General features: G+C 42.6%; 3 protein-coding genes across 5 annotated transcripts; all 3 read right to left on the bottom strand.

Annotated features, from left to right (window-relative positions):
• Nucleotides 1-573: 573 nt before the first annotated feature.
• On the bottom strand, nt 574-2,826 carry LOC133905872 (pollen-specific leucine-rich repeat extensin-like protein 2). Its single transcript, XM_062347656.1, has 2 exons — nt 2,657-2,826; nt 574-2,543 (listed from the first exon to the last, which is right to left on the bottom strand). The coding sequence occupies exons 1-2, from the start codon at nt 2,687-2,689 to the stop codon at nt 1,227-1,229; spliced, it is 1,350 nt and encodes a 449-aa protein (XP_062203640.1). The 5' UTR covers nt 2,690-2,826; the 3' UTR covers nt 574-1,226.
• A 2,727-nt stretch (nt 2,827-5,553) lies between these two features.
• Nucleotides 5,554-11,347, bottom strand: LOC133906464 (long chain acyl-CoA synthetase 9, chloroplastic-like). Of its 2 annotated transcripts, XM_062348377.1 has the most exons (13): nt 11,229-11,347; nt 11,180-11,196; nt 9,888-10,419; nt 9,106-9,186; nt 8,634-8,906; nt 8,339-8,470; nt 8,076-8,249; nt 7,767-7,996; nt 7,500-7,617; nt 7,113-7,244; nt 6,874-7,008; nt 6,595-6,801; nt 5,554-5,999 (listed from the first exon to the last, which is right to left on the bottom strand). In XM_062348377.1, the coding sequence occupies exons 3-13, from the start codon at nt 10,335-10,337 to the stop codon at nt 5,835-5,837; spliced, it is 2,097 nt and encodes a 698-aa protein (XP_062204361.1). In that variant the 5' UTR covers nt 10,338-10,419; nt 11,180-11,196; nt 11,229-11,347; the 3' UTR covers nt 5,554-5,834. The 2 variants fall into 2 exon arrangements, with proteins under 2 accessions (XP_062204361.1, XP_062204362.1); XM_062348378.1 differs by having other exon boundaries at nt 11,162-11,336.
• A 3,377-nt stretch (nt 11,348-14,724) lies between these two features.
• LOC133906472 (chaperone protein dnaJ GFA2, mitochondrial-like) lies at nt 14,725-22,420 on the bottom strand. 2 transcript variants are annotated; one of them, XM_062348396.1, is made up of 18 exons: nt 22,268-22,420; nt 22,121-22,190; nt 21,977-22,039; nt 21,242-21,333; nt 19,341-19,424; nt 19,210-19,248; nt 18,866-18,973; nt 18,359-18,397; nt 18,187-18,274; nt 18,025-18,089; nt 17,759-17,833; nt 17,351-17,423; nt 16,930-17,021; nt 16,757-16,828; nt 15,712-15,768; nt 15,545-15,593; nt 15,302-15,368; nt 14,725-15,175 (listed from the first exon to the last, which is right to left on the bottom strand). In XM_062348396.1, the coding sequence occupies exons 1-18, from the start codon at nt 22,319-22,321 to the stop codon at nt 15,085-15,087; spliced, it is 1,278 nt and encodes a 425-aa protein (XP_062204380.1). In that variant the 5' UTR covers nt 22,322-22,420; the 3' UTR covers nt 14,725-15,084. The 2 variants fall into 2 exon arrangements, with proteins under 2 accessions (XP_062204380.1, XP_062204381.1); XM_062348397.1 differs by having other exon boundaries at nt 21,977-22,027.
• Between the last annotated feature and the right edge of the window lie 1,764 nt (nt 22,421-24,184).

Below are 24,184 nucleotides of genomic sequence, written 5' to 3'. Positions count from 1 at the left end.
TCTAGGTGGGTGACAGATCTTTTGCTTTTGTGTGTAGAGCAGTGGAAGCATCACCATGGGCAATCTGGAACTCAAGGAATAGGTAGGTCACAGCCTCAGGTAGAGGAATCTAACTACACATAATATTGCCCAATTTGTACCTTGCTCAGTGGTCAGTGCAAGAAGATTGCATGGTACTTCACCTTTACAAGGACAAGACAGGAGTATGATCTGTGCAGGACTTCTGATGCAGAGCTGCAGCAGAAGCAACTGCTGCGTATTGTCATGCTCACTCATCACCTATTAATCCCTAGGATTTGTTAGACCACTATTGCAAATCATGCTATGCGAAAATTTGCCTAATTTCACACTGAAAATTTTCGACGTGAAACGGATATTCACAAAGAAAGTCGATTGAAATATCAAAAAATGAAATCGAAAAAAGATTAGTACTCTCCTGATGCAGAATTTCAGATAGGCAGGAGCAACCACTGCATCTCATCGCGGCGTGCATCATCACCTCTTTTGCAGACGACCTAAATGACTATATAATTCCTAAAATTGGCTGGAACACTAGTACAAATCCTGCAATAGTAAAAGTAGCGAAAAATTTCAAACATTAAACAGATATGCATAAAGAAAGTCGATAAAAATTAGGGTGTTGTTATCCTTCTAAGTGCCTTTTTTGCATCTTTTCAGTTGACGAATCTCATCCATCGAATCAGAATCCAACGGTCGCGGGATCTTCTTCTTCCTCCTGATATTTTTTCTTTCCGCACGAGTTTCTTCTTTCGTCCCAACGCTCACCCCGCCATGACCACCTTTCTGCTATCCCCTACTACTCTCCCGGTGCCAGATCCACCGCTGCCACACGCCACCACATTAACCAATCTATTTTCGCACTCCCCTACCACCGGCACTACCCACCACCCTCGGGCCATCTGCGGCTCCGATGATGCCACCGCTGCCTCACCGCACCACCACATTGCCACCCACCACCGATTTGGCCGTCTCCCCAAGCATCCCTCTAAACCTAGCACCTGGTGAACCCACCCTGAACCCTAACCCCCTCCCTTATCTCACCATCGCATATTCTTCTTCAGTGCGTGTTCATGAACACTGTCGACTGAAATGTTTGAGTCTTCAGTTGCCTGATAATTAGGAAGCGTGTAAAAATTATCGGAAAGAAGTCGAGAAAAAGATTAGTACTCTCATGGTATCTCAGCTGGATTATTCTAGGCTAGCTATTAGCTGATCAAGAACTCGTCGCCGTCCACGATGAGCGGCGCCGACGGTCCGTCGAGCAGCAGAGAGTCCAGCGAGCTCGGCGCGTTGATCAGTTTGTCGTTGCTGCCGACGCCCGGGTCGGCGATGCTGTCCACCGACAGCGGTTGATGCAGCGGCGTTGGCGGGTACGGGTCCATGACCTGCCGCTGCTGGAGCACGTCCGCCATGTCATCGCCGCCGCACCCTGGCGCGTCAGCCGAGTCGCCGTTACCGCCGACGCGGGGGTCGGGGAGGTTGTCGTCCACGGTTTGTGGCTGCTCCGGTGGCGGAGGATGGTGGTTCTTGTCCTGCCGCTGCCGGCGCAGCTGGAGCACTTCGCAGTGTCTGTTGGCGTGCTCCGACGGCACGAAGGTGGGGCTCCCCACCGGCCGGTATTCCGGCAGCAGCCTCCCCTGCCTGTACCGCACGCCGCATGCGTTGCACAGCGTGCCGCGACCCATCGGCCCCTCCCTCCACTGCGGCGTCGACGACGAGCCGCAGTGCAGGCACCTCTTCCCCGTCGTCCGAGGTCTCCATGGCTTCTTCGACGGCTTCTTCTTCTTGACCAGGTAGATTGCCGGCGCCGGTGCGGCTTCCTTCCTCTGAGGCGGATGCCTGTGTCGCGTCGAGGGTTGCCTCCTCACCAGGTAGACGTCCGGGAGCCGCACCTGGGGCTCCCAAATAGGGCTGTTCGGCGGGGAGACCGAGACCGGGCTCTCCGCCGGCGGCGGCGGCTCGGCGACCGTCCTCGCCGTCGCCGGCGGAGGGCGGTGCTCCCGCAACGCCCCCGCCGCCTTGAGCCGGACCCCGCAGGCGTTGCAGAGCGTGCTCTGCCCCATCGGTCCCGACCTCCACTTCGGCGTCTCGGCCGCGCCGCAGTGCAGGCACCTCCTCGCCCTTTTTGCCGGCCTCTTCGTAGCCGGCGTGGGGGCGTCGAGATCGGGGGGCGGAGGCACGCGCAGACGATGGGGGCGGGGAGGCTTCGCCTCCTTCGGCGGGTTCTCGGCTGCCGACGGCGGCAGGACGGGGAACGTCGCCTCCTCCGGCGAGGGGACGGGGAGCCGGAAGGCGCACCAGGCGGATGCCTTGGTGCGGGGGAGGCAGCGGCGGCTGCGCGCCTTGCGCGGGACGGCGGCGTCCAGGCAGGAGATGGCGACGGGCAGGGGCAGCGCTGCTGCCGTGAGCGAGAGGACGTAGACGAGGGGGCCCTTCCGCTCGTCCTCCCCGCCGCCGCCGGTCATGTCGCAGGTCGGCGGGGTCGCCTTAGATCGCCGGATTCTTGGGCCTAATCCAGGCGGCTGCGCAGCGAGATAAAAATGCTATCTTTAGCAGCCTCCCGAGCTAGATGAGATGTGAACCGATCCTCCTAACCACCTAAAGTACAGAGAGATTAATGGATGGATACGTGCACCTCTCGTCCGTCCCCTGCCTCCGCCGTCGCCATGGACGGCGATCTGGCGATCTGCGACGGGAAGACGGCGTCGGCGACGACGGGTGAGCCGAGCGGACAAGCGGCGGCCGGCGGGCGTGTCAGCAGCAGAGGAAGGAAAGAATGTGTTCAGAAATCAGACGAGTCATGCCTCTCTTTTTTTTTGGTTGCCTCGACTGTCACGGAAACCGCAATTTTTTTCACGAATTCCAGCGTGTTCTGCCCAGGGTTTAAGTTACCGACCGAGCTCCGACGGTAATCGAAAATACACGATAATCACGGTAATCGGTTAAAAATTCAAAAAATTCAGAGAAAATTTATTTGGCAAAATTTGAATTTTGCAAAAAAAATCGCGATTTTAGTCGTTCGGTAACCGCTCGGTTTTGATCGGTTACTGAGCGGTTTGGGTCGGTTACCGAGCGATTTTCTCGTATTTTTGAATTGGTCGGTTACCGAGCGGTTTGGGTCGGTAACCGCTCGGTTTTCTCAATTTATCGAGCGGTTTTATCGAATTTCAGCGCAGTTCAAAAAAAACCCAAAAAAGGCAAATCAATAGCTAATTCATCTGATCTTCAAATCAATCAAGTGAAACAAATTTTGTTGGTTTCCTTGTAACATGATCTACATGATAAAAATATTTATACTCATAAAAAAGTTCAATTTTTTTTTGAGAAATTGTATTTGTTAAACCAAGTTAAATGCATAGTTTACTCTTTGCTAATCCAAAAATCATAAAAATAATTTTGTTAGCCTTCTTACATGATCCTATGTATTTTAAAAATACATGAAATCATGAATTACTTATTGTAACATGCATGATTGTGTAAATGTGTTGCGACTAGATTAATTCATAACTGACCCATCACACTCAAAAATTAATGAAACCACTTTCATTAGCTTATTTATACTATGATTTATGTAGGAAAAATAATAGTAGACATGAAAAAGTTAATTACAGTGCTGTTTCTTAACATATTCATTTTATACTTGTGAACTTTGTAAAAATCATAGAGAATTTAATAAAACTCTAAATAAAGTGAAATCAATTTTAAAGATTCTTTTAAAATATGTGTAACATATTCATTTTATACTTGTGAACTTTGTAAAAATCATAGAGAATTTAATAAAACTCTAAATAAAGTGAAATCAATTTTAAAGATTCTTTTAAAATACGTTTTACACAAGAAAAATATGTTTTTGTATGTTACACTTTTCCTTAACGTGAGTTAATAACTGCAATTTTTTTCATTTTTTTCAAACTTTCTCCGTATAGAATATGATGCAAACGACATTATTTTTGAAAAAAAAAATTCACAGAAGGTTTTAGAATTGTGTCTAGTTTTTTTAAAGATTTGTTTTTGTTTTTTTATTTTTTCGAATTTTTTGAATTCAAATTTCGTTTACCGTTCGGTTTCTGAAACCGGACCGGATCGAGAAGGTCGGTAACCGTGATTTTTGGGCGGTTACTGACGCATTTGTGAACCCTGGTTCAGTCGGGGTGAGGAAACAGAATGCGAAATTTTCACTAAGCCATGCGCACAGGTAGCTTATTAAGATTTTTCATTTGTATTAATATTCGTATGAGAGATATGAAAAAAATTATATAGTAGATAAGAAAATTTAAGTGATGAATAGATATTAAATAAGATAGATACATAACTGAGATATATGATATATCAACAGTCCTTATAAACTTATATTTCTTGAGAAAAAATGAGATCTTTCTGTGCTCTGACCTATATTTTCTAACGTAAATACAAAATCGAAAATGTTAATGACGCAAAGATATGCTGGATTTCGAATTTAATTTGGATCGCTTCCGGGTGTGAAAGTGTACACAGTAAAGACGCAGGTCCAACTAAAAAGAAGTCAATTTTCATGACAGGAGTAGAGAATCATTATCGAAATTATGACAACTATTAAAGCATAAGTGCGTGTCTATGCTTCATCTAATTTATCGCACAATTGAGCCGTGAGCCGGCGGCAGAAAGTTGCCATCTCGTTTATTTCATGTTAATTGCACATAAATTCTACAGTGTTCATGTAATGTCTTTCCAAACTTCATGCAAAGTAGACGATGAAATTCTTATTCTTATTTCAGTTTTATATTCTTCTTCCGATTTCCACGTTTCATCCGATACCAATTAAGCTATTGATATTTTTTAAAAGAAATATCAGTATAATTCGTAGACCACATACGTACTTATACAAACTCTACTGAAGACTGAAGATACAGAACTTAAAAATTGATGAAGTCACATAACATGTTTCGCTTATCGACAGATACATCGACTACCATTGAAAGAAAATTATATATTTATGAGATATATAAGAAGCAAATCTAGAGTTTGATATTTGATGGACAGAGGTATATCTTCACTAACCATCCAAACCAATGCTTTGGTTCTAAGCTATTTGATAGTTTGATACTTGCTGCCAAAGAATTCTTGAAATAATTGCATATTTGCAAATCGCCCATTGGGAAATAAGAATGCAGTTATTAGAGTACCAATTGCAACCCATGTACATCCCATCAGGTCAAGTCTAGAAAGCGATAATTTTGCTACATTTCACAAGGATCGAACTGTTTACTGCAAAATTCATGTGGACCTCTCTCTTTTTTCCCTCAAAAAAAAAAAAAAAAAAACTTACGTTTCAAGCAGTCAGTCACTGAACACTAATCAAAGCCGAAGTCTTGACAGGGCCAGATCACAGGTCTCTAAAGGACGAACCCTAAGCAGCATCATATAGTGAGGAATCCGACAATTTTTCCATAAGATTCGGTTGAATAGTATTTAACAACTCAATGTAAAAGTACTGAAGAACAGAGGCACCATTAGATATGATACCGACAATCATCTTCGGATTGAGATGAACAATGCAATAAGAACCCGATGTGATTATGCTGAAGACATGTAGGTAGCATCAAATGAGTCTACATCGAAGTGTTCCCAAAGAGCAAAATTGCTTCTCAGCATCAAGAGAAGCCCGACTCCAAATTTCCAGGTTACATCCGGCCCAGACGTACAAAAAAAGAAACCGGCCCCTCAAGGTCGAAGTGCCGCAATAGCAAATCAACACTATTGTCATCATCGACACATCGAGCTCTATCTTATTATCATCTCCACAGCTGAATCTATCGAGAAGCGTAGCTGAATCGTCAGGCGTACAACTGAGCAAGATCATTCTCATACGTCTTCCTGATCACCTCCCTCTTGAGCTTGAGGGCAGCAGTGACTAGGCCCGATTCGGGGGTCCATTGCTCTGATATCAATTTGATTTTGGCTGGGATCTCAAACTTCTCAAGTCGTGCTTGCTTTGCAGCCTGAAGAATAGCAAGTGCTTGTCAGTGCAATCAAATTGTTGTCATAATTGCGTCAAAAAATTTGCTGTCGTAATAGACTAATAGTACATATGATTTGTCTTGCATAACATGCTTGCAACATTCGGCTTGCTTCTCATCACACACACAAGGAAAAAGAAGGGAAAACTTCTCAAGGATATCATTGTTGCCTTCAGGTAACAAGTGTTCCCAAGGACATCGTATATGCCTTCACTACTTTTTGCTTAAAAGAGATAAATACCAAGCTGATTCGGTAAAACACTCAGTAACGTGCACGGTCTTATTGAGAAATTATAACAAGCACACTATGATGAATGTGCTGTATGCTCTGTGTCTATTGATACTCCTGTTTCTTTTCTTTCAAAGACTCGTGCAAATCCTTTCTTATAGCCATACCTGTAGAGTTAAACTTAGAAGCAATTCTTCTATGAGAGACCATGGTCCATGGATGCAAGATCCTTTTGTATTCCATATAATATAAATGCACTTGCAAAAGTATTGAATCAAGTATGAAGTATGTGTAGTGATCCAACACAGTAAAACAACCGGATGGTGACCAAGGTGATAGAACACAAACCTTTGCTAAAGATCCAAGCACTTCTTTAACAGCCTCTTGCTTCTGGCACAGATCTGAGAAATCACTGTGTGTAACTCCTTGCCGTGAAGCCCAGTTTTCCAGCTCATTGTGCGCAGGTATAACAAGAGCAACACAATAATTGTGGAAAGGATCAGCATGAACCATGATGTTCTCCACGTACGGGCTCACAATCAAAGCAGCCTCCACCTGTGATTGTCAAATCAGTTACATCTAAGAAGTGCAATCAGTCAGTCTGACCAGAACAATAATACCGCTTACCTTCCCAAGAGATACATATTCGCCATGTTGAAGCTTCACAATATCTTTTTTACGGTCAATGATTTCAAGGCAGCCATCTGGATGGAAACGTCCAATGTCACCAGAATAGAACCATCGCATACTTTTTTCATCATCCTTCACAAGATATACAAGGCACATGGTTACACAAATTGTGGAAGAAAAGTTACTATGCAATTAATGAAGTAGTCTGCGAACATATTAGTAACAGGACTGCATACCTTGTAGACTTCATTTGTTTTAGCTTCATTCTTGAAATAGCCTTTAGTTACATTGGGACCCCCAATGACTATTTCTCCCCGAGGCATGGGAGAATCAGTGGTTAAGTATCCACCTTCAGGCCAGTCAATCAACTGAAAATACAGTTGCCAGTATGTCAGGAATTGCGAGAGGTCAGCATGAAATACTGACAATACTATCACAAGAACTAATCAGATACCCCACTGACCCACTGAGAAAAAAAAAATCAACAAGTCAGAAATGCAAAGCATGATATTGTAAGTAATCTTGAAAATAAGAACGACCAACAATTAATGGGATAAAAACATCTTTGCTACAAAAAATGAATCAACCCCAAAATAGAAAATGGCGAAGACAATGAAGCTGACCTTAATATAGGAACAAGGTAGTGGAGCACCAACACGCCCAACAGATGTGTCATCATACTCGGAAAATGTCCCTCCAGCACAAGTTTCAGTCAGACCATACCCTTGCCCTATTGGAGCCCTGAAATTGCATAATTCTGTCAATTCCGGACAGTAAACACAGTGAAACAGACATATAATTTATTATTATCAAATGTATGGAATGGTAAATTAGGATGATCTAGGCAATTGCCATCAAAGAACACGAAATGAAGATGTACATAATCTTACCCAAGGCATATATTGATAAACCTCTGAGTATCTCCAGATAGAGGTGCTCCACCTGAAAGTACAAAGCGAATCTTTCCTCCCAAAATTGCACGCACCTTTCCAAACACAAGTGTATCCCACAAGAGTTTCTCCAATCCCCAGGCACCAAGCCAACTTCCATTTATTGCAGCAAGCCGGCGGTTATAGGCAATGTCAAATAATTTCTTTTCTGCACCACCCTTCGTATCCACCTAGCGCCATCTCAACGTGAAAAGTAGCAGTCAGTAACCAATAAATAACTCTGGACCAAAACAGTATCAAGGGCCTTACCTTTTTCCTCACACCACCACGAACACGGTCAAGTATAGCAGGTACAGCAGTCATCAGTGTTGGTTTCAATGCAGAAGCATCACCTAGAGTACCCTTTTTTATTTTGTTTGATGTATCAGTCAGAGTCAAAGGTGATCCATATCCTATGGAGGCTCCGACAGCAGCCATAAGTGCCTAAAAACAATATTTTTGCATATAATGAATAAAGATTAATAAACCAACAGTGTGACTAGATTCAGATGCAGATGCCACCTGAGAGCTACCTCAGCTGCCAACTCAAGTATGTGCGCAAGTGGGAGGAAGGCCAAGTATATATCCTTTCTGCCAAGTGCAGGCACGATGGTCATAACTGCTGAGAGTGTAGCCAGGATGTTGCGGTGGGTCATCATAACTCCCTACAAATATTTGAGATACATGTAAGTTCATTGGCAGACGATGTAACTAAAGAAACATCACTTTTTGAGTCATGCACATCATTAAGTAATTGCTGAGATGAGTTCTAGCAAGTAAGAAAGGACAAATGCAGCGAAAAGAACAACTAGGATGGGTTAGGCAAACCTTGGGCAATCCAGTGCTACCACTCGTATACATTATCACAGCAACATCAGATGGGAGAGGCATGTTTGCATCAACAGGTGTTTCATTTCCTAATTTATCCACTTCCTCGACTGACTCAATTATCCAGCTAGTGCTGTTTCGAGCTAAAGAAACTTCAGCTGAGATGCCTTCCTCATTGATATAGACAACGCGCTTGACAGTGTCAAGTTGCCCACTTATGTCAATCAACTTTTTTAGTTCTTTCTGACCACAAACTACAGTAGTGACCTCAGTCTGGAGAGCAAAAGGGGAAATTAGCCACTAATAGCAGATAGGTATTGATTACTTTTAGCAATGGTATCAGGAATGGTTAAATACAACTGCTGCAAAGTACATACTGATTTTTCTTGATAAATCATGAAAAGCAGACCGCACAAAAACTTAATAAGTACTGGCTGTACAGAAAACATGAGACACAAGTGACTGTACTGACCTCATTTAGCGAGTGACACAATGCTTCCTCCCCCAGGGAGGCATAGATGGTGACAACAGTAATATTTTGTCTGAAGCATGCCTTGCAAATACAAAAATTATAACTCAGAACTTGAGGGTGCCAGGGCTCAGTGTAACACATTTTTAAGAAGATAAAACGAAGCGGAGCTACAAAAAGAGGAAGAAGAGTGGAAGTGTGTTCAAAGAAATCAATAATGAATTAACAAAAAATACATCATGCACACCATTACAGGACAGAGGTACAAATATACAGGATTGATAACAGCCTAACACTAACAGTCTAACACCATTCCTGTATGGCTGTATTGCCATCAAAGCTCCTACTATAAGTTTGTCATGAATAAAAATAGCAAAACATTCATTTGCATGTCACCATGTCCTTCCTGACTTTACATGATCATGCTAAAGGAAAGAATAGATGGTGAAAGGATATCGTTGTACCACTTGGATAATGATTGTCCAACATGTTAAATATTTTAATACGAGTCTTAGCAGTGCATATCACCTGCACTAACCGAATGATCTACGGGGTAAACTTGTCTGGGGTACTCATTTTGATTGCACAGTTTTTGTATGGCTCACACTGCTATGCTGTAAGATACTAACCATGTACTTCTTTCATTGGATGCATAATAGATATAAAGTGGCCAGTACCCTAAGTTTACTTAAGAAGTTGAACAGTAAGAGTATCGCAAATTGCACATGAAGAGAACCAAAATGCACAACATTAATTCATCGATAGGTTGAAAGAGAAAAGACTACCTGCAATGCAATCTGCCACTCAGCTCGTGTCTCAGCAAAAATAGCAACACGCTCATTCTTCTGGTGGCCTAATCGTATTAGTCCAGATGAAAAGTTGCAAACACTCTTGAAGGCCTCAGCGTAACATTTCCACTCATACTCACCCAGATGAAGCTTCTCAAATGATCTCCCATTAGGCGCTAGTTCGGTTTCCCTTGAAATGAGCTTCCTGGTGCCAAGGAGGGGCATGTATACATACTCCTTGCAAGACTGCTCGAACAGCTCAGCAAGCGTGGTGACCCCTTCCCAGTGTGTTTTGACAGGCTGTTCAAACCGATAGTTACGGACTGCATATCCAGGCTCTCCGCCAACCTCAACTGGCACTCCCCTCTTCCTCTCAACATTTCTCCTTTTGCGGAGCAGCAGGGAGACAGCGACAGGGACAAGAAAGCCAACAAAATAAGGATTCATACTTCTGTACGAGTAATCTTGTAGCTACACTAGCTTATAGGAGGTGAACTAATAGATCCACAAATGCCCTGAAGTAAGAAGCCTGCAGAAAAGTAGTTTCATGAGGCGAAAGTTTTCCAACCATTCAGGTCCAAAGGAGATTATATACAATAAACTAACTTAATGGTTTATCCTTGTATCTGTTCTGGACCATTGTGCGACAACTCCACTTATCTAGCCGGCCAGGTAAAGTAACTTCATCTGTTAACTTATCAACCTCCAGCACAATCTTCCACGGAAGATGCACTTGTATGGTATGCATACGTAGATTGCACAGTATGTATCTAATATCCCAATCCTAATTATATGAACAATGCTTCTATAGTTCTATGCTCCCCTCACCTCACCTGAAGAATACAAGCGAGCCTCCTGCTTGCTTTCGGAAAAGTTTCCGGGCAGTAATGGAAAATGGTGAACACTCTAAAACTACAGCGATTGCAGCGGCACAAGCTTCTTTCGGTGGATTACAAGGGCTACTGACGCGACAGCGGTGCATGCATGATTGTTTCTCTCTACTTCGTTCTTCGGCTATCTTTTTTTTTTCTGCCTGTCATCGCACGCGTCGCATCCCGGCAGACAGATGCTTCAGCAAGGATTGCATAACCATAATCCACAAACACTCGCGCAAGAACAATTCCTAGACCCCATGGAGTCTCGCGAGAGTTCTTCTCTTCCTCGAGTCCCAAATGGTTCCACCCCAGCCCACCCCATCCCGCGTCACCATTGGGAATACATTTGAAACGGCGACTACAACAATGAGAGAGAGGCAGGGAGGGTTGACCGACCGGCGCAAGGGCGCGTACCTTCCCGACGGCGGCGGTGCAGGGGCGCGTAGGTGCCTCGCGATTGCGGCGCAGGCGGTGGAGCGAGGGGGTTTCGCTTCGGCTCTCGCCACTTGCGTCTCTTCTCGCCTGCGGCCTGGTCCCACCAATCTCTTTCCTCGCTTCCTTGGGCCCACTGATTTGGGCCAAGCAGATGGGCTTGGTAGTTTCCTTGCAATTATTTTTGGCACTTTTCCTTTTTTTTTGCAAGGACATGCTCGAAAATTATTCTTGCAATTATTCTTGGCACTTTTCCTCTCTTTTTTTTTTTGGCAAGGACATGTTCGAAAATTTTGGTGCAAACAACGACCGTCGGTCGTCCGATCCGCATCCAACGACTCGAACGCATCCCACCATCCCACCTTGGAGATTTCGCAGAATAACCCCCTGCGAGAATTAAAAATCTCACATCCTCCGATCCCCATTCCGCTGGGGTTTGAAACTCCGTCGTCGACCTCCTCCGCGGCGGCCTAGCTCCGCCGTGGGCCTCCTCCGCGGCGGCCTGGCTCCCCAGTAGGCATCCTTCTCCGCCTCAGCGGCGTGGCTCGCCCGTCGATCCCCTTCTCCATTGCGTGGCTCCCCCGCCGGGCAGGTTCGTGCTGCAGCTCCACGTCTCCAGCGCGTCGGGCGCCGAGAGCCGCGCCCAGGTCGGTTCGTACTTTCCCGGCCCGGAACTCGACTCCTCCTTCAGCGAATTAGTTGGGATTTTGGGCGGAGAAGTCCGTGAGAGATGGCGTTCTATTCCCTAGCTGGCTGGCGAGACCCTGTTCTGATCCTTTCAATTTTTCCCATTTATGAAAAAAAAATGGATCATAGAACTACATCTAGTAATGTTTCTTCAAAGCAGGATGGCACTACTGATCACAATTTGATCTAATAATAATGTTGTTATGGATTTGATCAGTTCAAGGCTTTTTTGGTCAACACAAACTGCCTTTATTTACAGCTAACTGCTCACTTGGTGTTCCTTTACATGAACTGCTCACTTGATTGTTGTCCATCGCAAGAAATCAACATCTGATTATATTTCCTTTCCATTAGTATATTTCAAACTGGTTGCTTCTCAGGTCAGTTGTTCTTCCCCACTTCACTCCTGATCACAACCCTTTTATTGTTTATTCTGTGCATACAACAACATAGAAATCCTGATTGGGAACAACAGCATAGAAAGCTAGGAGTAGGAGAGGAGACAGTCAAACAGAAAGCTGCCAAAACCTGATTGGGAAATTGTGGCAGAAATCCTGATTGGGAATGTTGTTGTAGGTCAAACAGAATGCTGTCAGGCTGGTTTAGTGTTTAAGATTGTCAAGTTGTAAAGTGTAGCAAGTTATGGTAAATTGTGGCAGAAATTCTGATTGGAAATGTTGATGTAAAGTTACACCGAATGTTATCATGTTGGTGACTCTGATTTTTATCAGCTAAGATGTTTACATGAATCTGGATGAATTTACAACAGAATTCTAAGTTTGTTTACACGAATCTAGAAGAGGATGCACTTCAACATCTCAGCTGAACTAATCTGCTGTAAACTGGAATATATATTGACAACACAATTTGTATTGACATCTCAGATAAACAGATGGACAACAGCTTTTTATTCATTACCAAATGGACAAAATCAGAGTCACTCAAATGGACAGCATATTTTATATTCATTACAAAATTCGAACTGATACAAATTGATACAAACTGATACAGCTTTCCTGTCAAACTGATACAACTTTCCTGTCAAAATGATACACACTGATACATCTCCTCCTTGCTTCTCCTCTTTACAAATTGTGTATTCTGAATCTACAACAGCATTGGTGCATCTCCTCTTTACAAAATAATTCTCCCTTTTCTTCTCTGAAGCATTGGTGCATTCTGAATTTACAACAGCATTGTTGCATTCTGAATTTACAACAGAATTCTCCTCTTTCTCCTCCGAAGCATTGGTGCATTCAGTGCTCATGCATGGCAAAGGTGCAAATTCCAAACCACTCCGTTGAACACTGGTTCTCAGTTTAACCATGCCAAATTACATGAGATGAAAAAAGCTTCTTCTTGCTCCTGTTCTGACACTCTGACAAGCAAATAGAAACCAAAAGATGTGAAGGATCGAGATGTTACCTAGAGGGGGTGGGATGAATAGACGTTCCTAAAAAATTAAAACTTCGCAACGGATTAAACAGAATCCGGAACCTTCAGATTCAATCAGGAACTTTTGGCCTTATCCAGAAGTTCTGGGCTCAGTCTGGATATTCCAGTCACAGAGCTCGAAACTAGGATTAAACTACACTTATGCAAAACTACTTGAATCTAAGTGTTACCACATATCACCAATGTTGTTTCCAATCCGGAACTTCAAAAATAAAATGAATTTAAATATATTGAATAGCCACATGTTGATTTTTTTTCCTTTTTTAAGGATCCTAGCGTTTTTTAACTTCTTCATGGGACCAATACATGTTTATAAACTCATTAAACTTCATTAGTCCTTTGATCGTTTGTCATTAATTATCCAAAACCTATATAAAAGGCCTAGATGCACTTTTAAGATGAAACAAGCTTCTGGTTAGTAGAGATGAAACAAACTTCCTATTTACAATTTTGTTTCTAGCTAGGTTCAAGCACTTCGGCGAAAAAGCAAACAGAAACCAAGTGCAAAGAGATGGCACAGTCTGATCAATAGCTTTAGCTTGTAGTTTATTCAGAGATGCTGCTTTGCCTCGCGGCTTCAAATATGCTCGGGCTCGCTTCAAATATGCTCGGGCTCTGCGATGTTGACCTCTCCCGATCACGTCGCCGCCACGTTCCCGATCCTCCTCCCGCTTCCCGTCTTGAAACGACAAGAGAGGTAGAGGAGAGGCACAGAGAAGCAAATCGGCTCCAGGGGATTTTGGGCAAAGTAGAGGAGAGGCGTGCAGGGGAGGGTGGCGGCGCTCCAAATCTAGCTGATCGATGCGGGGAATTTGGGCCGTGCAAGCGGGCAAGACGAGGGACCAAATCGAGAGAAACTAAAATAGCGCAAGGGGTTTTGTGCGAAACATGCGTGGTGGGATGGGGAGCTCCTTAGCTACCGTTGGATGTGGATAAGACGGCCTTCAGTAAACATTTGCACGGTTGCACCGAATGAAACATTTGCACAAAATTTTTTGCCACTCTTCCCAATGTTGAGTTGTCGTTAAGATTAATGACACAACAGTTAAAAAAAAGATTAATACCAATAATATATCATCTTAAAAAAGTATATACTTCCTCCAGTAAAAAATACTTGACATTTTAAATATAACACAATCTCCAATATGTAACTTTGATCACTATCTTTTACTAATATATATTTATAAAATCTAATAAATTTATAAGATTATAAAAGTATTCTTCAAGATAAATCTACATATATAATTTTTATATTTTTAAACTAAATATTTTAAAAGTTATTGATGATCTAATAAAAGTTTGACTAAATCTTGATCAAAACATTAAGTATTTGTGACTGAAGAGAGTAGATAAATAGAACAAAATGTAGGAGCTGATGTATGACGTTATGACGTGGTGATAAGCTTGCATTCTATGGGAATATACTAACATTTCTGGTGATAATATCCAGCATACACTCTTAACACTCGGCATACATCAAAAGATGATTAAAGCCAGCCCAAAATGGAAAACTGCTTCACTAGCTTTGCTCTGTCCCTAGTTCATCTTACAATGGATAGCTGCCATATAACGAGGTGCATAAGGTTACAATAACTTAAGCTCAAGAGTTACCGGTAGCGTATAATGTATTTAAATTACACGTTGGATTGCCGCTATATAAGGGTCAAAAATGTTTAAATAATTTTTGGTGCCTACAGCACGTATACTGGGGCTGTGGTCATCAATGAATGGCGCCACCAAAACTTTCAACCGGAGGCAGCTGCAACTCCCTCCCCGTCATTGCACTCCTCTTTATCGAACTCCTGTATCAACTCCCGTTGCCGTTGTGTCAGCTCCCTGCAAACAAATAGGAAGGTTTTTGCAATTATGTTTCTGCTATGCTTCGTGTGAAAGGGAGGGAGGAAAGGCTTAAATTGAACTGATTGAAATATAGATGAGAAATTGCTGGGAGGCGATGCCTACGTTGGGACTCTGATATTGAAGTGGATATACTGATTTCCAAACGTCGAGGAATTTCTCGCTTTTATTCCTGAAGAAAGAAGTATGTTAATTACAACACTATCAATCTGACAAAAAGAATTGAAAACTATATCCATCATCAGACATCTCTTTCACCAATTGTCAAAGGGCAAAAGGTCAAAGTGATTCCTGAACTCATCTGGTAATTCATTAAAAAGGACTTTTATGGTAACTCCAGTAACCAACCTTTGCCACGCAGGACAACCTTCTCTCCCGGTTGGGTGCCTTGCCGAACCTGGACACAGAATGCCACAACCAAGGTAAGCCCTATGACATCCAGTAAAGCTAATCTGCAGTGGTTGGCAAGCATCATGCAGGAAGAAAGTGAAACTTTAATAAGAATCAGCACATACCTTGACTGAAACATTTCCAGTGAGGGTTGGTACCGAGACAGTTCCACCTAGGACAGCCTGTAGATGAAACACTTTTAGAGCTTCTCCTCATCCAGGAAAAAATATCTGTATTAGACAATAGTATTCTGTCTGGAGCTCCAAACTCTGCACTCGTGACTGTGATCATGCATGCCTCCCCACACAAAATCAGTATGCTCACCATCGTTACACTCTGGGCTCACACCCACGCCCCCACCTACCACTGTCACACATTGCCCCTGCATGCATCTACACCTGCACCCAACAGGCATACACGCTTTGGGGTTGTGCACATTCGCCACTACCATGCCTGGCGTTCGCGGGTTTCCATGACAGCTGCCTGCACCCTGCTCTTGCAGACCTGACCTTGCCCGCTTGCACTTGCCACCGAATTATCCTACTTGTAAGTTGCTTGGCTCCTCCCTTCGCTGCCATTAGCCCCAACAAGATCCCAGCAAAGCCCCATCTACTGGCTATAAGATCTACAGAGACTAGTACAGATCAAGAGGTGATGGTGTGATCTAGTGTTTGGAGGAGGCTTGAGAGGAGCAGGTGGACACACCAGTGATAATAGAGGGCAGTAGGTCAGATGACAGATCTAGCCAGCTGTCGCCAGTTAGGGCCTGAGAACTGAAATTGAGGGAAAGTGAGGGGATGGATGGAGAAGGACGAAACCAAACAGATGTGTCAAAGGAAATCTCTTGTGTGAGGGGGGCAATTTTGAGCATTCGATGGGTAGGATCAGATGGGCAAGAGGTGTCCAAGCACTTGTTAGTTGTTACTTCTGACTGTATACCTTTGGTCAATTTTTTATCTCCAAAAATCATACATGAGTCAATTAAATCTTAGCTCAAATAAGGATACTCCCATTATACATCAAGTGATGACACAAAAGAAAAGCAGGATTGCTTATTACAAGCTGCTAGTAAGATGTAATTTGCATTTTATTGAAAGAAAAAAAATTGTGTGGACATGGACCTTGATAAGAACACCAACCAACAAAAAGAGTTATTAGAAAGAAAGTGACCTGGGCAATGCTTAGAACAGCATCAACATGCACATGGTTGCCTTCTCTACGAAAGATAGGATCATCTCTGACCTGTAATAGGAAAGTGAATATTAAGTTCACTTTTTACTTTTTTGAGACCTTGCAAAGTACTGATTAAACTGAGGAGCATTCACAGAAAAAAGAAATGGAACCTTGATGGTAACATAAAGGTCGCCAGGCTTATTGCGCTCAACATCAGCACCACCCTTACCAAAAACCTTCATGGTGTCATTATCATCAATTCCTGAAAAAGTGTCTCAGTTATAATATACCCAAAATGCAAATATTGCAATGTCCACTCCACAATAAATGGTCACAATTGCATACTTGTAGGAAAGAGTCCAATACTGACAGAAAAGACAGAAATGCAGAATGATTCAGTAGAACCATACTTAGCAAGTTATCGTCTTACTGGTAATACCATAATTTTACCCTTCATAGCATGCAAAGCTAGTAGTAAACAAGAAAGATATGACTTAGTGTTTTGCATATGGAATAGGAAAATTCAATAGTGAAAGTTAAAATTTACATGTCGAGCATATAAACATATCGGTAAGGGCAACTCTTCCTTACCTGCCATTATGTCTAGCTTAAATGTCATTTTCCCCTTCACTACCTGTTCGCCTTTGCAAGTCTTGCAAAAATTCTTCAAGTAGATTTTGAAAAGCAAAACAAGTTAAGCCACCAAGAACGAAAAATATCATCACAAGAGATAAGCCATAGAAATTCAGCAATTACTATTTACTGTAGAATCACATTGATCGATTTGCACCATAGACTTCATTGCAATCATGAACAATTTTAGAAATTACCATCTCAAATAGTCCACAAAGCATAAGTATTTTATAAAATGCTAGACAGACCCCCCCCCCCCCCTAAAGAACTAACGATTCCTCTTACAATTTTCAAAATACTGTAGAACCTAAACATCAGAAAAAACAAATTGACAGGAATATGACATTGAAACAGAAAAATATGCACCTTCACAATTTTTCCGCTCCCACTGCACTGGGAGCAAGTAGATTCAAGAGTAAATATACCCCTCTGCATGTATATCTGCATTCATGAGACAGCATTTTGAAGGTCAGAGTCTCCTTCGGGCATTTGGTCAAAAATCTTTCTTTGAATAACCAAAACATGTATTTGCAAATAAAATCAACTTGCTAAAACGTCATCTATTTTTTTACTGGAGGTAGTTATCTGTAAGAAACATGCTATGCAAAAGTATTTTGTCAAAGGATACATACCACACCGGCACCTGAACATGCTTTACATGTTTTAGGTACAGTTCCAGGGGGGACACCACTTCCATCTGCAACAAACATATAGAAGTTCAGGACACAAAAACAACAAAAGAGAAGGGAGAGGGAGGATTGTCAACAGAAGAATATACAAACAACAACACATACTGCAAGTTCTACAGAAAGTATCAGCTTCATATGTAATGGTTTTTCTGCAGCCTTGGACAGCTTCCATGAATGATAGTTCAACAGAAACCTACAGTCATGGGGATAAAGAAAATAAGCATTGCATCGCCATGCTTGATTTAAAGCAAACAGTTGTAATGAAAACTAATTAAACCTTGACATCTTGGCCTCCTTTGAACGCATTATCAAAGATCTGGTTGACATGAAAAAATAAAATAAAAAATATATCAGGTACCCTACAACAGTTCATATATAGTTCGAATGTAGATAACAAAAATTGAAAATATACACATAAGTGAGCTGAAAATTGAGCAGCGGAATTTGCTAAATATTGAAAAGGTGTAGTTCATTACATGTTACAACATAAACAAAGGCCTTACACTGAAGAAACAAAATAATAGCACCAGATATAAAGTTTCACAACCTGTAAAATGATTTTTCAAGGACACAATCCTGCAATTTATATTTATTTCCCACAATCATGTTTTTAAAGTCCCAGCATACAAGACAACTGAGCAGATATATCACATACTTAAGTTGTAAATCATAGGTCTCACGCGTAACTTAAACAAAAGAAGGGTGAATTCAAAATAACAAGTACAGATGAGCCTTAAGCAAATTTCTGATACATAAATATAACCCCAAGGACAATGGCTCTTACATCGGTAAAGATATCACCAAATGGGTTACCGTGAGGAAAACCCTGCCCTCCAGGGAAACCATCTGGCCCACCACCTGTCGCTTGACGCTCATATGCTTCTGGTCCAAGCTGCCAATTACAACGTATATTATAATACAAGGCATAGGCAATAAATTTTGCACTATTATAGCTAAAGAAGGTTTCGCGAGTCATGGAAATTAATGATACCACAGGGTAAGCAAACCAAGATAAACACAACATGGTAAAAGCTTGTTCCATTATTAACAATAGGAATAATCTGCCTATATGTGACTATTCTTATATCATCATTATTCTTGTTTCATAAAAAGAGAAACATTAATAACCTGATCATATGTTTCACGCTTATCATCATCCTTCAAAACCTGACAGACATGCATAGATAACATCAGCATTTAGAATAAACATGAACCATAATTCATGAAAGGTAACTAAATTGTCTACAAGAACCCCATACCTCGTAGGCACGGTTAACTTCTTGAAATTTTTTCTCTGCATCAACATCATCTTTATTAGTATCCGGATGGAACTTCTTTGCAAGCTGGAGAAGCATGATAAATTTAGTTAAAACCAGATTAATCAACAGATTAGACGAGGAAGGAGAAGAAACAAATTAATGGGAGTACAAACAGAAGAATATACAATTATGGAGAGGATGGTGCAGTAAGCATGCAAGAAATAGTTAAATACATAACTGGACACGCAACCGAAATCGATCCCAAGACCCAATCTGGGTTGGGTGGAAGCACGTTCCTAATTGTAGAATCCATTAGAATCCCAGTTGGCTACTCTGGCTTATTCTACCCAATTCTAGAGTTATCTGTTCATATTGTCTGCCCAATGTCATATATTTTACATTGTAACTTGGTTTCTGTTTATCCATACATGGAAGCAGATTATCTAAGTCTTGACTCTTGACAAAGTTCTACGGCTTTTTAGTTAGTGTTTTTCTACATGAGTTTTTGTAACCAAAAAATTATTGGCATGCGGACTAGGCAACAAAGGCACATCCCAGCGGCCTAAACGCTTAACCAACTAGGTGGGCCCCTAGGCATCGCCCAGGTAACAATAAGGTGAGCAAAAAATGGCATGACTGAAAAGGTAATCAGGTAGGTGTTATGATAGTTGCACATCAGAGAGGTTAATCAGTATGAGACTAAACAGCTGAAGCATAGAGGGGAGAGTAGAATAGGTACTGTCAGAGGCAAAGCAAAGAGTGTAAGAGAGCAGAAGAGGTGCGGAACAGAGAAGAAAAAAAAAGACAAGAAATAGCAGCGAAGAAAAAAAATCAAAAGTAGCATAATTGCAGCACAGAGAAGAAGAGAGGAGTGTAGCCAAGCAAATCACGAGCAAACTGAACAGATCACAGGAGGTAAAAAAAGCAATAGGGGAGAAGAGAAGTGGGTGAAGTGCCCTGAGTCTGGAGAGAGGACAGTGACAGCAAGCTACGGGCACCTGTCAGCTGGAGATGATGGGACATCCAGCCCTCAAGGCAAAGAGGTTGAGATGGACAAAAAGGAGGTAGAGAGCTAAAGAGGAGGCCCAGGCCATCCGATGGAGGAAGCTGACAGCCCAAGCTCGGCACCTGGATAGCCTTAGTTTGGCACCTGGACAGCCTGAGCCCTCCCCCGGTCGTGTGGAGTACAGACTAGAGAAGAGAGGGGAGAAATAGAAGGGAGGAAAATAGGAAGGACGGAATAGATGTTGATGACTGAAACGCTACACCAGCTTATACTTGCCTACTAGGATATCAAGCCATCGCAATGTCAGGTTACTTTAGGATAAAAAAAATACTCGACCAACCTAGGAGGAACTAGGTGGCATTATAAATAAGAAGAAATATGCACACAAATGGTTACTTTAGGATAAGGGGATGATTTGTACTGATTTTGATGATTAAACCTGTAGTTCAAATGGGTTTCATAGTTGAGGCATTGAGGATGAAATATGTGAGAGTTGAGGCCTTGGGGTTCAAATGGAGTTTTCCCCTGTTCAGTTATCAGGTAATAGAAAATCAGGAATGCCAAAGATGCCAAACAATGGCCAGCAATGGAACATGTTATGGACCTTAAGGTTTAGTGTAGAATAGACCAATCATATGGAGCAACTAAAAACAAGCATTGTTATGTATTATTCACACAGTAGAACTAACAAAAGCGTATGATGGTAAGTCAAACAACACGCCAAATTCATTAGGGTAACAGTCCCTGGCCCCCTGCTCAACAGAGTACAGTAACATTGAGGAATTAAGGAATATGATCCTCCAGAAGTCTAACAATGTCCAATTAATAGAGCATATCCTAGCTTTTTTTCTGAAAGGAGGTGCATATCCTAACTAATACCAGTAAAAATGCATACCGCATAATATGACTTCTTTATATCTGGCGCAGAAGCATCCTTGCTCACTCCAAGCACATCATAGTAATCCCTTGCATTCACCCTCCTTGTGGCTAACAACATAGAAATATATAAGTTTTATCACAGGCACTTGGAAATATATTACAGCTGTTCCTTTTCCCACTAATGTGTAATCACTATGTTGTTTTATTTATAATACCTATCCATACCATTTCAAGTAAGAGACATGCAATGGTGTCAATATTAATAGCCTTGTACGACTCTATTGTATAGTATTCTTTTTAAACAACACCAAAAAACTATTGTAAAGTCTTTTAGAAGCAGGGGCTCAGGTCGAGTGCTAAAGCGGCACTTAGCATGGCTATGATATGAGTGATTAGATAGCTGCTACAGAACTGTGCTTTCTACCAATTTACACATAGGGAAGTTAGTTAGCCACACCCACGCAACCACGGACCTTTACTATTAAATCCCTAAGAAACCTAAATTAGAAACAATAAAAGTGCTGGCTGCCCGGACTGAAAGCAGAAAGACAGAGCTAATCTTAACCAGAAGACGACGCCTTGGTTTCAATTGTCATTATGATAACATCAGATTTTAGGTTTCAACCACTACGAGATCAGCTACAACAGTGAATCACGCCATGACCATTTCACAAGATGAACTGCTGTGTATGACAAAGCGAAAAATATGAAATTACATCAAAGATCATGTCGAATTGACTGGAGCACGCACCATGGAACGATCTGCTCGGGCACCACCAGCTCGCGCTCCGCCTCTCCCGCCCTGCCCAATTCACTGGGTCAGCAACACACGTGCACAGCCTCCCTCGAACAATTCATTCGAAAAGCATCAAATTTTTGGAGCGAAACGGCTCACCTGGACCGGGCAGCCGCGACGGACCGGCCCACGCCGAGGCGGCGGCGAGGTGGCGGGCGAACAGCTCGCGCTGGCAAGGAGGTACAGGGGTTAGCCGTGCAGGCTCGGGGTTGGATGAAGGAGAAGCGGGATGGGGAGGGAGCTCACCGCTGAGGAGGAGGTCGCCGCGGCGGCGAGTCTGGAGGCGGCGGCGCGCGCCATGGGGGCGGAGGCGGGTGGTGGGGACAGGGGGAGAACCCTACTTTGTGCAGAAGGTTGATGGAGGTTGTTAAACCGCAGGAAAGAATTGGGGGAAGGGTTTTAGGTTTCGATTTCGGAAATTTTCATAAATTACCACAACAGAAAAAACTTAGCGAAATACTACCTGAGAACCTTATGTACAAGATATACTTGAAATTAAGGTTATTAATCGAGGTTTTTGTGGTCTTATAATAAAATTTTAAAAAAAATCTATAATGCGGCTATATCTAGCTATTTGGAATCTTGGTGTGGTGTGTTTGGCTTTTACGACTTTACCGTAATATTTGAAAGTAGTAAAAGCTGAGCTATAGCGCAACTGTAACTAATTATTTTAGAATATTGTTTGAAATATTGCATACTTTATTAGGTATGCCATTTTTCTCATGTTTCGTTTTTTCATATTTCTCAGATAAAAACACCAAAAAGACTAAAATACCCTATACACCATTGGTTTTCATTATGTTCTATTAATACACTCTGTTCTATAACCTAACTTAATCAAACAAACACTACACACCTTCGCTCCACATCCACTCACCGCTCCAAACTGTTTCAAACTGACACTAACACTAGTGGTGGTAGTGGCGGTAGTTCACCTCTCATCAGTGATACATATAAGGCACTTGCCTCTCGAATGACGACACCTCCAAACGAGGTGCTCTCACTCCGATCCTAACTCCAAACGCGATGGCGTAGCCACTGGATGGCATTGTAGCTCTCCAACCAAACCAAAGTTTGGTTTTGATGCTTTTCATACGGACATTTAGTCTTTTCTGATGGTATTTATCTAGCCATCTTTTTTAATTTTCCTTTTTCGCAGAGTTGAATTCTCTCCTCCTTTTCTTTTTAAGAGAAAACCCTTTGATTCATATATCAATAATAATACAAGTTTGAAGTACATAACTGTCTGAGTTTTTTTTTTTTTACATTGCAAATCATTGATGAACAACTTGCTACCACCAAGTACTTGAGACGATAAACGTCTTGAAATTCTTGATTAATAGGAGATTTTTTTATCACGCTGAATATCAAGGAGCTACGGGTGTGGTGGTGTGCGATAACCAAGCTAATTTTCATGTTGCATCCACCTAGGACCAATCCTGGGGATGAGACATAGGGGCGACTGCCCCAGGCCCCCAAAAGTCAGGAGGCGTAGTCCAGCTAAAATCTACATGAAGCATGTATATATACATAGGCCAACTGCCAATTAAGGATTGAAACCATATGCTAATCGACAATTCCTAATGCCTAGTCACAAGTATACAACAGTAAAAAAAACTAAGGCCGTGTTTGTTTGAGCTTCTGAACAGCTTCTCACGTTCAAAAGCGAGAAGCTCAAACAAAGATCTCGCTTCTGGACCGAGCTTCTCAAAAGCCATATCCTCCCGCTAACACTACAGAAGCTAGAAGCCAACAAGCCGGGGTGGAACATGCTTCTGGCGGGTGGAACTTGCTTCTGCGGGCTGAGGAAACAAGAGTACCCCAAGAGTTCACAAGAAATTACCCGCCTTTGCCATCACATAAATACATCCGCCAGTTCTGAAACTGGCCATTTGAGTCGCCTCCTCCAAATCGATTCATCCCGAGCTTTCCAGGCGACTGACCAGGCAACTAGGGTTTTGCACCCGCCGGCACCGCCGCCGCCGCCGCCGCCGCCCTCGAAGCTAGTTGCTCTCGCCGCCCTCGAAGCTTGTTCCCCTCGCCGCCCTCGAAGCTCTCCACCGCTGGCCTCGGAGGTCTCCACCGCCGCCCTCGGAGGTCTCCACCGCCGCCCTCGAAGCTAGTTCCCCTCGCTGCCCTCGCTCCACCGCTGGCCTCGGAGGC

Source organism: Phragmites australis, chromosome 23 (assembly GCF_958298935.1).
Source record: "Phragmites australis chromosome 23, lpPhrAust1.1, whole genome shotgun sequence".
NCBI lineage: Eukaryota > Viridiplantae > Streptophyta > Magnoliopsida > Poales > Poaceae > Phragmites > Phragmites australis.
This window is presented reverse-complemented; position numbering and strand designations above follow the sequence as displayed.

Bases quoted from the DNA above. Each gene is read 5' to 3' on its own strand.
- LOC133905872 (XM_062347656.1), bottom strand. From the start codon at position 2,689: ATGGCGACGGCGGAGGCAGGGGACGGACGAGAG. The intron at 2,544-2,656 runs GTGCACGTATCC...CTCGCTGCGCAG, and splicing joins AGGCAGGGGACGGACGAGAG to CCGCCTGGATTAGGCCCAAG.
- LOC133906464 (XM_062348377.1), bottom strand. From the start codon at position 10,337: ATGAATCCTTATTTTGTTGGCTTTCTTGTCCCTGTCGCTGTCTCCCTG. The intron at 9,187-9,887 runs GTAGTCTTTTCT...TGTATTTGCAAG, and splicing joins AGTGGCAGATTGCATTGCAG to GCATGCTTCAGACAAAATAT. The intron at 8,250-8,338 runs GTAGCTCTCAGG...TATTGTTTTTAG, and splicing joins TACTTGAGTTGGCAGCTGAG to GCACTTATGGCTGCTGTCGG.
- LOC133906472 (XM_062348396.1), bottom strand. From the start codon at position 22,321: ATGGCGCGCGCCGCCGCCTCCAGACTCGCCGCCGCGGCGACCTCCTCC. The intron at 22,040-22,120 runs GTGAGCCGTTTC...TTGCTGACCCAG, and splicing joins GTCGCGGCTGCCCGGTCCAG to TGAATTGGGCAGGGCGGGAG. The intron at 19,425-21,241 runs GTATGCATTTTT...ATGCTTCTCCAG, and splicing joins TAAAGAAGTCATATTATGCG to CTTGCAAAGAAGTTCCATCC.